The 17,105-nt window shown below is 43.2% G+C and overlaps 1 protein-coding gene across 1 annotated transcript in view; it reads right to left on the bottom strand.

Annotated features, from left to right (window-relative positions):
• Window positions 1–14,971, bottom strand: part of srms (src-related kinase lacking C-terminal regulatory tyrosine and N-terminal myristylation sites) — a 33,204-nt gene extending 18,233 nt beyond the window's left edge. The window contains exons 1-3 of the mRNA XM_004086404.5: window positions 11,974–14,971; window positions 4,550–4,671; window positions 708–874 (exon numbers count right to left, since the gene is read on the bottom strand). Coding sequence (XP_004086452.2) covers window positions 708–874; window positions 4,550–4,671; window positions 11,974–12,353 — 669 coding nt within the window. The 5' untranslated portion in view covers window positions 12,354–14,971. The remainder of the gene's footprint in view (window positions 1–707; window positions 875–4,549; window positions 4,672–11,973) is intronic.
• Between the last annotated feature and the right edge of the window lie 2,134 nt (window positions 14,972–17,105).

The raw sequence follows: 17,105 nt of genomic DNA, 5'->3' as shown, positions 1-17,105 counted from the left end.
GATCCACGAATTAGTCAACGACCATATTTCTGCTCTCTTCCTCTAACTTTGACCAATCCCCAACTCTGCATTAGCGCACATGCATCAGTAACTGTTTTTCTATTAGCATCTGTTTTGTTTCATTTAACCAAGAGACAATGACAGAGCCAACTGTTTACACACTTTTGATTGATTGGTTGGTCTCCTTTGGTTTCACAGCACCAATATGTGAGGAATGGAGTCATGAGGGTTTCTGTAGTCTAGTAAATATAAGTAAATTAGCAAAATTTGAACTGTAATTTTTTATGTCACTCTGCTACTGACAAAAGTAATTAAATTACAGTAATTTATTTTTTTAATTCATTACCCCCAACACTACCTAGTGAATACGCAACAGTGGTTTCCAGTCAGATTGTAGGACAATGGGAGCACTGGCCAAAGAAAAGTCAGAGCAAGGAAACTAGTGTGCTCCAGCACGCATCAGTCGGGATGCTTTTTACCCTAAAGCCTGCCTTAGTGACAGACTTACCTCTTTGATTCACAGACAGATGCCTATCTGAGTTAGATTCAGGACCACAGCACTGAAACCAACTCTTCTCTTTAAATTAGGTTTTCCTCAAGTTTGAGTTTACCATGAGAACCTTTACGGATAAAAGATTTTATTATTTTTTTCAATAGTCCTTCTTTCTTCAACGTTCAAAGTCAAGTTAAAAAAAAGTTTGCCTGACCTGCTGGGCACATGGTTGCACCAGTTGAACTCCCAGGAGGCGAGGGTTTTTCTGGTAGTAGGAGATCAGCTCCTCCAGCGTGGCAAAGGAGATCTTATCCGAGACAAAGTATGCTCCGATGAGTGAGCGCTGGATCCTGAAGTGATCGACTTTTCCTTGATTTCTGGCTGCAAGAAGACGAAGAAAGTTAAGGCGGTCGTGAGACAACCCAGAAAGGTCATGATCATATCAAAAATGGTTAAAAAACAGTCCAGGAGGAATCTCTAAAAACTATGAAGACAGCATTAGATGTGTAAGGCATCGCAGAGTCTTGGATATGTAAAAAATGGGCAAAGGGGGATTTTGTACATCGGCTAGCAGTGACATGTGCCATATCAATGTCACAACAGAAAACCGGGGGGGGGGGGGGGGGGGGGTATGGCAATCTTTAATTTATGCAAACTTCAAAGAGATACTTAAAAAACTTCAATTTCAAACTTCAATGTCAGTGTTTACATCCATGTATCAGCACTTTCCTGTCGTCATCATAAAAGCAAACTGCAGTAAAATCACGATACAGCAGAGTTATTTCTGCCAACAACTCTAATTACAGCCTGGAAAAATGACCACTTTTGCAGTCATTCATGGATTTTGTTCCATGACATTATCACAAAGATGTTTCAACTCCAAACAAACCAGTCATGAAGCTTGTTTGGCCATCTTTACTGTACAAATCCTCCAGCAGACTTTAGATAAAAGTTCAGAGTTCAAAAATATGTATTCAAGTGATAACTTCATTCAGTAAACATTATCATCTGGTAGCCATAAACCTGCAAAACATACAGAGTATACCAGTAATTCCAAGTGTTAAAAAACTAAAAGAAGCTGAATAAAGTCAACATACAGTATACTACCTGTTTTATCCAAATGATGTTTTATCCGGATTATGAACTTAATCTGATAAAGGAGCCTATATGACCTTATTTGGATAAAGGCTTTCATGTGCATATAAAGGTTGTCACATTTTCACGGTGGATAAAGTGAGGGTGGAAAGAAAAACTTGAAAGGAAAAACAAGTTTTACAGCTACATCTGTTTCAGGAAATGCTGTGAATCTTTTTGCTGGACATTTTTATCTGTTGAATCTTTAGAAAAGCTTGCTTTGGTCGTGGAAGAGTTCAAGTTCCAAACAGACCTGTCTGCAGTTTAGGTTGTATTGTGACTGGAAAAGTCTGTTTGTCCAAACCGAGTCCTCCTAATTTGCTCTGCATTGAGTCCTGAACATTGCGTTTGGTCTGTATTCAGACTGCCTTTTAACCAAACATTTCTGTTTTGAACCAAAGATTGTAAAAAGATAATAATAATAATTCTTCAGTCATGGCAAAGCATTGAGAGAAAGAATAATGGAAGTCTATCGCTTTGCAATCCTTGTCGGGATAGTTCACTGAAAAAAACGTTATGTTCCGCTGACCAATTTTGAACGTCTGTATCAATCTCAGGGTCAACTCTTTTTACTGCTACTTTGGTACGGTGGAGGCATGCTGCACGGCGGTTAAGAAGAAGATACAGCGAAGAAGTGTTAATAACACATAGATTGTCGGGAAAACAGTGAGAAGTAATGTGTATCACGTTAAAAGTTGTTTTGATGAGCCAGGCTTCATCTGATCACATTTCATTGAGTTGCTGTGTCACATCCACATGGTTGCTACCTTTCTACTATGTTTATATCCTGTAATGGGTATCCTGTAAAACAGGTATCCTGTAAAACAGCTTCAGTACATCCAGAACGCTGCTGCTCGAGTCCTGACCAAAACCAGGAAGTATGATCACATTAGTCCTGTGCTCAGGTCTCTGTACTGGTTTCCTGTACCTCAAAGAATAGACTTCAAAGCAGCTCTGCTTGTGTACAAGTCTCTCCATGGCCGTGCACTAAAGTACATCTCTGACATGTAAGTGCCATATGAACCATCTCGTACTCTGAGGACCTCAGGGGCCGGCCTCCTGTTGATGCCCAGAGTCAGAACTAAACAAGGGGAATCAGCGTTTCAATATTCTGCAGCTAAAATCTGGAACAGCCTCCCTGAAGTCGTAAGACAGGCCTCTTCTGTGTTCATGTTCAAATCTAGACTTAAAACATTTCTGTTTAGCCGTGTATATGACTGAAAGGTCCTATTTGCACTTTTCTTTCCTCTCCTTCCTTTATTTTTAAATCAATTTTCAAATTTATTCTTTTCTTTTAAAGTAAATTTTACGTTGATTATTTCTATGATGTATTGTGATTTTAATGCATTTTTCTGTTTTGTGAAGCACCTTGAATTACTTTGTGTATGAAGTGTGCTATACAAAAATGCCTTGCCTTGCCTAATGCTTGGCTACGGTGGCCATTAGGACCTGTCCGATTGGAAACGAACTGAGACCACCTCTAAAGATGGGTCAAAGAGCTGTTCCTGGTCCCAGAGCTGGGTCCGCTTTGGTGCACTCAGACAGAAAATTTGTTCCAGATCATCGGGGAAAAAACTGGTACAATTAAAACAGAGCAAATGTGTCCAGAGTGAATACACCCATGAAACTCTAAAAATTGAAATAAAATCTGAGTTTATGACTTTTACAAATCCTCACAATTCATTTTTATTTCCCACTCTCTGAGTTAGTGGTATGATTATGTCATTTAATGCAAATGATACCGCAAAGTGTCTGGGAAAGTCAGTCAATGGACTATGGGAAAAGACATTAGTTAGATATTACAGTTTTTCTCAGTCGCTTTAATACAATTCTCAGATCAGAATTGAAGTTTGCAAATACGTGTGTGCATTTCTCAAAACAATTTGTACAAACAGCAAAACACTATGGATTTCTTGCAAAAGCCTGTTACTTGCTCAAAATCTTTAGTTCATCTCTCAAAACTAAGTCTTTATGTCATTGAACATGTCAGTGCCATCAGAATGTCAAGTCCTTGTGTCATTGTCTACGAACAAGACAGTCAAATGACTTAGTCATGTTGTCAATATAACTGTGTACTTTAGAGGGAGGTTCTGATGTAAACTATGGCTAAAGTTTGGATGACAATTATTGTAAAATGTAAGTTACACCTTTTTTGTTTGATTACAAGAGACTGGACAAGATTTACATTTACACTTTTATTGTTCATATTGTAATTTGTTGACAGACCATGTCATACCAACATAGAAAAAACCCACTACAAACAGTAACACAAAGGGGAAAAAAAAAGATAGGACAATATTCTGTACAACAGTACAGGCAGTGCAGTAGGAATTGGTGTGGTCTTCCTACACTTCTTGTCGTTCCTGTATGTCAGGCCACAAATTCTCATCCACATCACAGCGAATATCCTCTCTTGGAATGTAGCGAAATATGTTTGTCACATTATGACAACTTGGTCAACCATTTTGCAGTTAATGACTTATACGATGAACTAATGACTAGGTGTTTTGAGGAGTAAGACTATTGCACAGTGAACTATATAATACATTTTGATCAACATGACATAAACAATTGAGAATGTAGCAAAGAGCAGAGAATTGTACATAATCATTTGCATAGTTGTACCAAAGCAACTGCAACTTGCACAAGTGACATCATGATGTGAAGATTGAACAAATAGTTTTGGGAATTTCATTCTGATCTGAGAATTTTACTAAAGCGATTGAGAAAAACTGTAAAAGGACTGTTGGAAACTATTTGGCAAAGTTGGGACTATTTCAGAACTTTCTCAGCTGAGCTTACACGTCCTTGTTTCCTCTTATCAGGGTCAAAGGTTCAAGCAAATATGAACCATTCACTTGAGGATAGTACCTCTTCATGTGGGGATGGAGACAGCAGCAAACACTTGAACAAAGCGCTTACCAGAGATGGTGTACTCGTCACTGTGACTCTCGCTGATGCGAACCAGAAATGCTCCGTCTTTGTTTTGGGAAGCCAGCAGCAGCTTCTCAGCTTTTGTGCGGTTGATGTTGCCATAGTACCACCTGCAGAGTGAGGAGATGAACAGCAGACGGGACAAAGCAGGAGATGATCAGAGAGAATGAAAGACAATGTGGAGGTTCATGGTCTCTGAGCAAAAACGGCTACAAGGAACAAGCCTCAGAACAAGTGTTTGACACAAAAACCAGGTGCAAAGACAGACCACATGAGTACAGACTCACACCCTGGATTAACGTTGCTGAGCCAAGCGAGAAAACTTGACAGGGTGTTCATTATCAGAAATAATGGATAAAGTGGAGATGTGAATCGTATGTAAAGTGGAGGACGGTTCCAGGCGGTTTGACTGGAACGTCTTTGATAGGTGTGCATGATCCATTTTTAATGGACGCCCTGCAGCCATTCAGATCAGGAAATTGTGATACCAGATCATGCTTCTTTAATTGACCGCATGAGACCACTCCGATCCAGAACACAGCAGTCACTGCTGAGTTCAGCATGAGGTCTGCCTCTGCCTCAAACAGACCTGTATTTACTTCCAGTCATGGAAAGGTAAGGCCTGCTCAGGTTTCACTGGAACCAACAACAAGCAGCAAAGACATCAAAACGCTGAGATGCTGTGAAACACTCTGACAGAAACTGATAACGCCAGATGAGGATCTGAAACTGCCATGAGAGGAGTATCACAGTAAAAAATATGAAGAAACTGAATGGCTGCTACTGTTTGACATGCAAGTCAGGAACGTCTTATTCCATCTCTGGGAAAACAAACACTGTGCTATCCTAGGCACTTTACCATTGGGAGTTGGGTCATCTAGACCCACTAGACAGTGCTCTGAACCTTTTTTCTTCAATGATTTGTGATCTTCACTGGTGTCCATGAATTACATGAAATCTTTCCACCTTTATCCACCTTTGTCATGGTAGGGAGAACACGTCAATGTAAGGGTGAGGTCATCTAAGATAGCACAAGGGTTACTGGCTTTCATCACACACCAAAATACTGCGTTTTTAGCCCAGTTATGATGCATGTCTGCACCAAGAAAAGGCATTTGAAGATTGCCATAAAACAAATTCTAACATGTGGGATTAAGTCACTTCTCAGATTTTTGCTCAATCCTTGATATCCTTAACTACTCCACTGTTAAACACAGGTTTAAAATGTCATCTGTAAGGAAGCTGCGACTCCACTGGGATTGCCCTGGAGGCATGACAGCCTCCGACAGTCGACTTTATCCTTTCAGCCAAATAAATGAAGTAGTAATTGAGCTGTGGTAATATATTGACATCCTGTGGTCTTGCAGCCTGTCAGGCGCTGCGCTCTGCTTCCAGGGTTCTGATGGCACAGTCAGTCAAAGTTCTGCTGCTCCTTCACAGACCGGCGAGTGTTGGACAAAGGAGGAGTTGAAGGCATTGGGGCTTCTTCCCAAATCAGCTGTTACACAGAACGAGTCCCGATAATCCCTCAGGTGTGACCAAATCCCACAGGTTGGAGCTTTTCATAAAGGCATAGTTACTAATAATAATTGTGAGAAATCCTACAGTTTCTTTTTCTTTTAGAATCGTGTTTTTCCCAAACTAGGCCAAGTGTGAAGTGGTGCGTGATTAAACTCCTGTAAGCCTTTTTTATTTTTTCATTCCTTTGTATGAAGGAAGTCACTGGACAGATGAAAAGTATCATTCCAAAACAAAATAATGTAAAAAAGCTGCAAGTTGCTGTTCTTGGAAGTGGAAAGAACATTTACCAAAATTGTGATCAGAACACTGAGCCAGATTTCCACAATCTTCTAGAGATTGTAGTTGTTGAGTTTTTTAAAGGGTCTATATCCAGCTTATTTAAGGCTTTCAGAGTAAACTATATCCATATATATGATATTATAGTACCTTTGGTACACTAAAGAATGATTGTTTAAAGAAATGTAACTTATTTTCGCAGCTCAACTTCCAACTTGGAAGTAAGTCAACTCGGTCTCTGAGGCTCCGCCTTTGACTTTTTGCCCGTTTTGCAAAGATGGATCTGCATTTTGTGCATGAAAAAGAAAGATTTTTGCCAATCATGGCTAGCTCCACAAAGAAAGTGGGTGTGTGTTAGTCTGGGGGCGGAGCTGGCAGTGTAGACTCTTCCTGGAAGGGGCTGTTCCGCAATTTGTGACATCACAATGTGAGAACCCGCTCGTTTTCAGAGAGCAGGCTTTCAGAGGAATACTCAGAAATGTGTGAATGGATCAAAATCCCACGTTGGGATTGTTTATATTGAGGAATGAACATTATAAGACACTTAAAAGCTCAAAAAAGTTGATTTTGCATGATGTAGACCCTTTAAATTACCGTAGATAAAGTCTCTGTTACTGTCATTCATACTACTTAAAAGACCCACTCTGATTAAAAAAAAAATGTATTTGGATGTTTTTACATTTTTCTGATGATAGAGGAGATTTAGAAAGAAAATTAAGCTCAATAATGCATTTGAGTGTTCTTTATTCAAACTGTAAAATGCCAGTTTATTTGTGAGGTAGAAAATACAAGCTCCCTGCTCTGCTCTGCTCTTCACAAAGGAGGGGAAGTGGGGGATCAGGGTTGCTCCGCACCAAGAGTCCCGCCCACAACACACTCCTGCTGCTCTGCAGAAACTATGTCCACGAAAATGACAGGTTTTGTTTGTTTGTTTGTTTTGCCTAAAAACAGTATAATTATAATTCATAGACCGCTGGGAATTCAATATTTCAAAAGATGATCACAGTGGATCTTCAATCTTCACACTGACAATAACAGAAAAGACATTTTTAACTCTAGCGTAATGTTTACATGGTGCTGCCCATCCAAACAGATCTGTTGTCATTTGTGTGGGATAACAGGAGCCTGACAAAGTTTCACATGATACAAGAGCAAAATAATTACAGCACAAGGATTCTGCAATGAACGAACAGACTGTCCTCTCTGCACATCAGTGACGGAGGCCTCGCTAAGACTTTACTGCGGGATGGTTGCTGCCACACCTGCAGCTTTCCCTCTTTCTGCTCTGACTCATCATGGGAGCCACCATGGGGCTGCTCCCAGTGACATCACAGCTATGTGCTCCACTTTCTTTACACACCAACTGCTTCACCATTGCTCTGGGGCCTGACATGAAGGTCAAGTAAAGGTCAAGCTCTGACAGCTGATGCTCCCTGCAGGCCGCATGAATAATGCAGGAGCTGCAGGCTCATGCTGGTGTAGAGTGATGCAGCAGAGTGAATCACTTCATTGCTCACAGTCCATGCGTGACCGGCTGCATCTGTACTCTGTCATTCTAATGACATCAAAAAAACATGAATCAGTGATTGTTTTTGTCTTATCAAATGATTACTGGCAAATAACATTTTGCATAAAAGTGCGGTTTTCTTAAAACTTGAAAACACCACAAATGTTCTTTTTTATTAAATGCCTCACAGAGTATTTTCTTTGACTGATTTATTCTACCATTTTTTTCAGGTTCTTCATGAAACATTTCAATGCGAGGCCAACATCAAAACGAAAACAAATGGTAATAAAAAATACGTTAGCAGTTAATCAACAATGACACAGTGAGATGTTCATTATTTTATCACTGACTTGACCAGCAGAGTGGAAATGAAGATCATGAAATGTGTGCAGGGCAGACAAACAAACTGTTGTCGCTTCACTTTTTTGCGTTACTGCTGATGCTGAAAAAACAAAAGAAAGATTCATTCTTCTTTGTCTTTGGTTGCTCCCTTTAGGGATCGTCACATCTGCCTCCATCCAACCCTCTTCTCTACATCCTCTTCCCACCACCCACCCTGTCCTCTTTCCTGGTAGCTCAGCATCCTTTTACCAACATCTGCTCTGTTCTTCCTCTGCCTCCCTGCATTGATCTCCAGAACATCTACACGATCTGTTCCTCTGATGGATTCATTCCTGATCTGTCCCTCAGCATCTTCATCTCTGCTGCCTCCAGTTCTGCATCAGAGTCTCTAAACCAACAACATGGTGCTCTCACCACAGTCTTCTAAACCTTTCCTCTCATTCTGGATGACACTCTTTAGTGACACGTCACACCTGAAACCTTCCTCCGCCCGTTCTAACCTGTTTGCTGACCCCTCTCCACCTCTGCTGACCCTGAGAACTAAAAGTCCTTCACCTTCTCCACCTCTGCTCTCTGTAACCTCACTGTTCCACTAGAGTTCTTCTCATGTAACCCTTGTGCTATCTTAGATGACCCCACCCTTACATTGACGTGTTCCCCCTACCATGACAAAGGTGGATGAAGGTGAAGAGGATTTCATGTAATCCATGGACACCAGTGAAGATCACAAATCATTGAAAAAAAAAGGTTCAGAGCACTGTCTAGTGGGTCTAGATGACCCCACTCCCAACGTTAAAGTGCCTAGCACAAGGGTTACACACAGATGCTCTGTCTAGCTGCAGCTGACCATTCCTCTACTCTCTCTGGATCTCGTCACAGATTGTCTGCAGATCTACAAAGACACAGCAACTCCTTCTGACCTTCTCTGTTCTTCTCTGGAAACATCCTTAAACCAAATATTGCATCAGACCAACTGTTGGCTTCTCTTCCTCTGCATGAAACCAAACCGGGGTTCACTACTATTCACTTTTGACCTCAGTTTAACTTCCACGACTCTTTCCTCTGACTTCACTGTGACTCATCGACTTTCTTCCTCTGTAGTTTCTATAACTTTTAAAAATGGAAAAATATTCCTTCTCCTCCATCCTTTCATTCTCCAAAATCTTCTTCATCAGTTCAATCAGAAACACTACTTCCACCTCTCCAAGACTCCGCCATACCTCCACAGATATGTTCAATAATTCATGGAAAAAGTAGTGTGTGAGTGAATCTAAACAATATTTAGGAAGAATTGATGACTAATTATAATCTAACATCTTAGAATGATATATCTCATAACTAAAGAAGGATTAGTGATCTGACATAATTTAATGTTTGATAATCCACCTTTGAGCAGTCCAGTTATTTTAAAATCCGTCATTTTTTAAAAACATTTAGTTTTAATGAATATGATTTGATCATTAATTGGGGAGATTTTGTTGGAGCCTGAGAGACTTAAAAGGTCAAAACAAGTAAACCTTTTAGAGAAAAGGTGTTGTGGACAACAAACAGAACCTTTTCAGAGTTAACCAACATGCAAACTCACAGACAGACTTTTTTCAAACTTATTATTGTCAAATTTGCTCCTGATTATGGAAACGGATTGCCTTAAAGACCCCCTCCAATGAAAATGTCTTTTTGGGTGTTTTTAACATGTTCTTGTAGCAATTTTTTGATGATGGAGGATTTACAGTAGATAAAGAAAGTATGACTATTTCTTTATTGAATCAGGGGCAAACAAACCAACAGTCCGGCCCACAACCAAGAGGGGAATTTCTGATAAAGTACTGCTGCTCTGCAGAAACTATGTCCTAGAAAAAACGACAGAGTTTTTTTTTAGCTAAAACGACGGATCCTATCATATAATTGTCATTAAAAGACTACTGGGAATGCTGTGAAAATAGATCATAAAATGATTGGAGTGGGACTCTAGGGAGACTATGGTGGTCCTGAACATGACAATTACATGTTTAATTAGAAGACTGCTCAGAACACGACATCTTGTGCTATCTTAGACGACCCCACCCTTACTTTGACCTGTTCTCCCTACCATGACAAAGGTGGATAAAGCTGGAAAGATTTCATGCAATCCATGGACACCAGTGAAGATCACAAATCATTGAAGAAAAAAGGTTCAGAGCACTGTCTAGTGGGTCTAGATGACCCAACTCCCAATGTTAAAGTGCCTAGGATAGCATGAGGGATAAATAAAAGCTGAATAGCAGACTGACAGTGTCGTGTTGAACCAGAGAACGCAGATCCTTGCTGTCCAGCATCACCGGCTCTCAGATACTGATGCTCTCCAGAGGAAGAGTTTGGGTTTGTTTAAAGGGCGGAGCTACGTGAGAAAAGCGGCTTCAGTTTCAGCCCTTTATCCTCAGGGTTTCATGACAGAGTGGAAAGAGTTCCAGAGTTTCTATGAAACAACCAAAGGTGTTCTGCTGCTTTTTTTTCTCCTCTGACCTCCTTCCCCCTCCCAGAAAACCAAATCTAAACCTTCATCTGATCTCCTGGTGGTTTTTTGTAGGTGGATGACATGCAGACTGTCGTGAGCTCTGAAATACAGACTACATAACAAAGAAATGGTTTGAAATGAAAGCTCTGATCAATGAATATTTGCGCTTCTAGAGAGAGTCAGGAGATCTAAGGTCTGTACCAACCCTCATCATCAGACACAACGTGACGGGATGTTTAGCTGAGTTCTTCATTGCTGAAGGAGGTGAGGACAGATCCCTGAAGTCACTTTGCTCTTTCTGTACCACAAACTGAACATTAGAAGCAACTTTTAGTCTTTCCTGAGTATTTAAAGCAGAAAAGATGAAAGCATCCAAAATGTCTCCCTCCTGCTGCAAAATGCCAGATCATTCAAAATATGACACATGTGGTTCAGAACTCTGTACAACAACAACACTGGAAAATGTCCTTCTCAGCTCGTTGTAAGTGAAAACAAATCTACCAATAGAAATAGTAGAATCTATCATGGTAAGATTTCATGAAATAAGTTGTGATGTTCTGACCTTTCAAAACAAAATTAAATCTTGAAATTAGCTATAAATGATAAATATTACCATCATGTGTTTAGATTAAAATATTTAGAAATATTTCTCTGATAATTAGAAATCTTGTTTTTTTTTTAAATTAGTTGTATATCTTTAGAGTAAGAACCTACATTTACATACATGCTAAAACTTTCCCACACAAAAAATATCCCATCTTAGTTTTTAGCAAGCAGTCTCACTTTTTCTGGACCAATCAAAAAATGAATAAAATATACATTTTGAGATCAAGCTGTCAAGATTATATGAAAAAAATGAGTCCGTTTGACTGTGATATAAGAGATATAAGATATTTAAACAAGACAAAATACGTGGTGAGAGTTTGTTCGCTGTTTTCTGTGTTTGGTGTCTTCTTCTGTAAATTCCATCATCAACTTGTTTTAAAGTCAACTTTCTCTTTAGGTTCCTCCCCTTCTCCAAGGAGAATCTCCTGGATTCATAAATCTGTCTGGTGTGATTTAGTGATGTTAAAAATATGAAACCGTTTTGGATTTTATTGAGAAGAGGCTCATTAATGTTGCTGATGATAAAATCTAGGAGCTGCTCCTCTCATGGACGAACCGGGTCAGAACTGTAGCTTCGGGATGGCTGCGGTCCGTCCTGGGATCACAGTTTGACGCTGCCACTCATGATCTAGAAGAACCACTGGGGTTCTGGTTCCGGACACTTACTTGTACTTGGCAAACTCGTCCTGCAGCAGAGCCACGTAGTTCGCGGGGATCAGACCGGACCCCAGGGATCCGGTCAGTTTTTTGGCCAGCACGTACTCCCCCCTCTTCTCGATGACGGACAGCTTGTCGCCCTCCTTCACCGTCAGCTCATCGTCGCTCCGGGCCTGGAAGTCGAAGAGCGCCGCATACAGCTGCACCGGCCGCTTCTTGGGGGACGGGGCACGGATGTCTCCGGACACGGTTCGGATCTCGTCCGCGTGGGCCATGGGGTTCGCGATGACATGGCCTTGGGCCGGGGCGGTCGGGTAGCGCAAATCGGGCCATATCCAGTTCCAGAGCCCGTCGAAGCAGGGCATGCAGGAGCGGCAGCAGCTCTCCATCCCGGGACATGAAGGACGCGGCGGTGCGCGTCTCCGGGCTCAGCAGCGACTCTCACTCTGCGGCTAAACGCGAGACAACGAACGAGCTGCCGCGGCTACGGTCACCGGGATCTCGCTCCGCCGTGGCTCCTCTCCGCTGCCGGGGAGAAAAAGAAACGCCAGCAGTCCTCGGGTGGAAAAGCCTGAGGAACCGGTTTTTCTCGGAGACCATGGTTCTCTGCTCCTTGCCCGCAGTGCGCACGGCGGCGCCAGGAATGCGGAAACGAGGCCATCCGAGCCGGAGCGGCTCCTGCAGGAGATTCAAAGTGCGGTTCCTCTGGAGGAAACGTTGATGTGTGTTACCGATGCGGCGGACAGGCGGGAGCAGGACGGCGCTCCGCTCCGCTCCTCTGGCTCCTGGCGCGCGCGCACAGCCCGCAGGACGGAGGGGTGCGGCCGGGGAAGGGTTAACGCACAGCGGCGTTGCACCTCACCTCCGCGGAGAGGATGGATTCCGATGCTGCAGAAGTATGCAGGCATCCCAGAATAAGCAGGTTCACCTCCACTTCTGCTGAAGCGTCAGGGATTCGGATGATCCACCAACAGTACATGGATGCTGAGGCCCCGCCTCTTTCTCTCTTTAATTATTATTATTTTAATGCATGGGATCATTATTTTTTCATTGAATGCCATAGCTTCCACGGTGGGCTGATCACACACGCGGGTTTCCGGTCGGTAATGTGTTTTGCTGGGGTCCCGGTGAAAGTTCAGGACGTTTGAGTTTGTTTGCTCCAGTTCAGCCCTCAGGCTTTTTCATGACATCATCAAGCCGCTGAACTCCCCCCAACCCTAAACTGAAAGAATGGAAAGTTACGCATTGTATTAAGAAACCCGCGTTAGCTCGAGCAGGTTCTATTTTGTTGGGTTTTTTTTCACTCATACGATATCATTTAACCAGTGGCGGTTCTACACTAACTTACTCCCTGGGCGAGTAACCCCACCAGCGCCCCCCCCCCCCCCCCCCCCCGCACACATACAAAATTTGACAACATCCTGTTGTGTTCCCTATCTTCTATTTGGCCATTTTACTCAAAAAATGCATGAATTTTCTAGACTCGTATTACAGGGGGGTCAAACTCAGTCACACAGGGGCCTGAGTTAAAAACACGCTTAAGGTTTTGCCTGAAGAAGATAAACATTTACTGAACACACTAAAGCTAAACTTTTAAACCTTTTAAACTGAACTTTTTTAACATAAATATGAATAAAAACAGGAACATTAATCCAGAATAATTCAAGTTAAACCTTAAATAACTTGTAATAATTTGTTCTCCATTTAAATATATTCTGTCAAAATTATACAAATATGAACATGCTGCAGGACAAAACAAAGAAAGCCTGGAAATATTAATAAGAAATTACAAATCAAATAATTCCATTTTTTTTGCTCTTTCATCATTCTTTAGAGCATTTTTTTTAGAGCTGGACTCCTGCTTCATTTTTTAGCAATAATTTCTTAATGTGTGACGTCCTGTGTGTATCTTTGTGAAACATATCAGAGGGATTAGATCTAAAAATAAAACTTATTGTGATTAATATGTTTAGGTCTTATAAAACATTAAAGACTAAATCATAGAACTCATCAGTGGGATTACTCCAAAAATATTTGGCATTTCCCTAAATTTGTGCAACACCAACAGCAGAAATCCTCCAAAAAAACTCAATCCATAAAAAATGGTCTGCGCTCACCCCCCCCCCCCCCCCCTTCCCCTTCCCTCTCACACGCGGCTCCGTCTCTATGACGGGAGGCGCAGCTGCGGCCCAGAGTTGATTGTTAGATAGAAAAAGACTCCCAATCACCTGTTAGTGTGATTCAGCCAGCCACCGGCGAGTTGCGCTCCCCTCTCGAGTTTTTTTACTAATGTTCCAAAGACTACCGCAAAGAGGTGTGGCCGCAAGCGTCTTGCAGCAGAGGGCGGTGGTCACGTGCGCATCGGGTCTGCTGTGTTGGAGCAAAGACTTGTGGGAAATAATCTCCATTGCCTGCTTTTGTCGAAATTGGGTTGAGCACGGATGTTTGTTCTGCCTAATTCCTTTTCATGTGCCTGTTTTACGTTGTTTCACTCTGAGGTATTCTTTTTTTTTATTTTTATTTTTTTTTTGCACCATAAGTGTGAAGAGCAAATAGGAGGAAGACATTTTTAACAGTCTGATGTGTTAATATAAAAACATTAAGTGTCGGCTGCTGAAGCAACTTCAAATTAAAAGCTCTAAACTTCCTCTTTGAATATAGTGTGTAGCACATTATGTGTAACGCCTCAGGCACGGCAAATGCCGCCCCCTAAGAAGTGCCGCCCTGGGTGACCGCCCACATCGCCCATATCAAAAACCGCCACTGCATTTAACGGTCTATGCTGCAGATCTCACTCAACCGGATTCCCACATCAGAGAAAAGATTTCAGAACAGATTTCATGGAGTTAAGATGCTCCACTCCTTCCATGTTTGCGCAGAGCCTCGTTTACATCAGCATTCTCTTCATCAGGGCGGAGTGAGCGCTCGCCCTAATAAACGATCGTTATTTGATGCCATCATTTAACTCTGAAGACGTTTGATTGATTATTTTTATAGTAAAAAAAAAAAAAAAGTTCTGAGGCAGCAGGAAGATGCTGCACAGGATGAAGAATTGACACACAACTGGCTAACTAAACTAGCATTTCTCCTGCTCTCGTTTCTTTTTTTTTTTTTTTTTTTTTTTTTTTTTACCTTGTCCTGTCCAACAGCTGGGCAAACAGATGAGAGCTGAGGGCCTCTTGTGTTGGACATATTTTACTTTAACAAGAGGGGTTATTAATCTTCAGACAAACCAAAGGTATGTCTGAATAAACCCCTTTTGTAATTGAGGCCAAACTTTATTAATTTCAAACATGTTTGAAGATCTTTGGTGTTGGACCGGACGGAAAAGGAAAGAGGGGAAGAAGAGAGAGGGACGTTAGAAAGAGGGGGGGAAGGAGGGTGATAGTAGGAGGGGAAGGGGGATAAGACCATGAAGCAGCATAGAGCAACAAGTTTACTGGTTGTTAATCACCATGGTAAGGCTCAAATGCAGTACAAAAAGGGCGGAGCCTGTCCACACACACACCCAAGTGTCAAACACACCTGCTAGTTGCAAAAATGTCCATCTGTCGACATGTACACAAAACAGATAGTGCTCACACGCATACTTATGCCTTAAAACCAACTAGTGTGAAACATTTCAGTCATTCAGTCACGCAAACCGCCAGTGCAAAGGTGAGCCAACACCCGTGCTCAGGTGAGTGCTCATGTTCTTCTAATATGGATGGTGGAATGTGTAAAGAAGGAAGGAGAGCGCCCAGCCATCCCCACCCCAAGACCCCCACCGCAGCAGCAGCGGCAGCCGGAATCCCCCCCACGCCACACGGAAACCGGCAGGGAACAACCGCCGCCCGGGCGACCAAGCCCGCCACCCAGGCCAAGGCCAGCAGGACCGCCGCAAGGCCCCCCAGAGCCAGAGAGCAGGGAGGCACAGAGGGAAAGAGAGGGCCGCCCCAGCCCAACCAGGAGAACAGCCCCCCCGCCGCGCCGGGAGAGCCCAACGCAGGGCCCCACCGGAGAGGGACGCCCACAGCCCCAGATGAGCACCCCACCACCACCCAGGAGTTCCGGGCATCCCCCCGCCCCAACCCCAGGTACGAGCCAGGACCCCTCAAGGGAGACCCGCCCCGCACTCCAGGCAGCCATCCGCCCGGCCCACGGTTGGTCCAGGGAGGAGCAAGGCGGGGGCCCGCCGCCCCCGCCCAGGAGGGGGGAACCCCGGGGAAAAAAGAGGGCCCACAAGGGGTGTTGTAAATATGGCCCGACCAGGCTCGGCCACAGTTGGAAGTTAGGCGGGGCCCAGCGCTCAGGAGCAAGGACCAGAACCCACCCCCCAGGGACACCAACACCCCCGGCTCAGATGTAATGTGAACCCCCCCACCGCGCGGAGAGAGCACCGCCGGGCCCAGGAAGCCGGCACCCCGGGGACACGGCCGCCGCTGCAAAGGGGCCCGTACCCCCCACCAGGGAAGAGGCAGGGGACAGATGGTCCTAGGTCCCACCTTCCTTGCAAAATGTGTGTGCGTATATGTGTGTTTAAGAGGGTGTGTGTGTGCATGTGTGTGTGTTTATGTTGGGATGTATATATTGAGGGGGGAGGGGTGTGTGTACTAAGGGGGGTGCAGTTAAAATTGGCGGGTAGGGCACTAAGGGGACATCTCCTGATTACTCACAGTGATGTCCCCTCACCCTCCCCACCAAGGGGCCCTAAATGTCTAAGGTGCGGTTAAAATTGGCGGGTAGGGTGCTAGGAGGACATCTGCTGCTTGCTGGCAGTGATGTCCAAGCACCCCCCCTACCAAGGGCCCTACATGTCTAAGGTGCAAATAAAACCGAGAGTATTACCTCAGGTGCAAATACTCTGAGGTATTCTTTTTTTTTATTTTTATTTTTTTTTTTGCACCATAAGTGTGAAGAGCAAATAGGAGGAAGACATTTTTAACAGTCTGATGTGTTAATATAAAAACATTAAGTGTCGGCTGCTGAAGCAACTTCAAATTAAAAGCTCTAAACTTCCTCTTTGAATATAGTGTGTAGCACATTATGTGTAACGCCTCAGGCACGGCAAATGCCGCCCCCTAAGAAGTGCCGCCCTGGGTGACCGCCCACATCGCCCATATCAAAAACCGCCACTGCATTTAACGGTCTATGCTGCAGAT

The sequence above is a fragment of the Oryzias latipes genome, chromosome 7 (genome assembly GCF_053564925.1).
Source record: "Oryzias latipes strain Hd-rR chromosome 7, Olatipes_Hd-rR_3.1".
NCBI classification, from domain to species: Eukaryota; Metazoa; Chordata; class Actinopteri; order Beloniformes; family Adrianichthyidae; genus Oryzias; species Oryzias latipes.
This window is presented reverse-complemented; position numbering and strand designations above follow the sequence as displayed.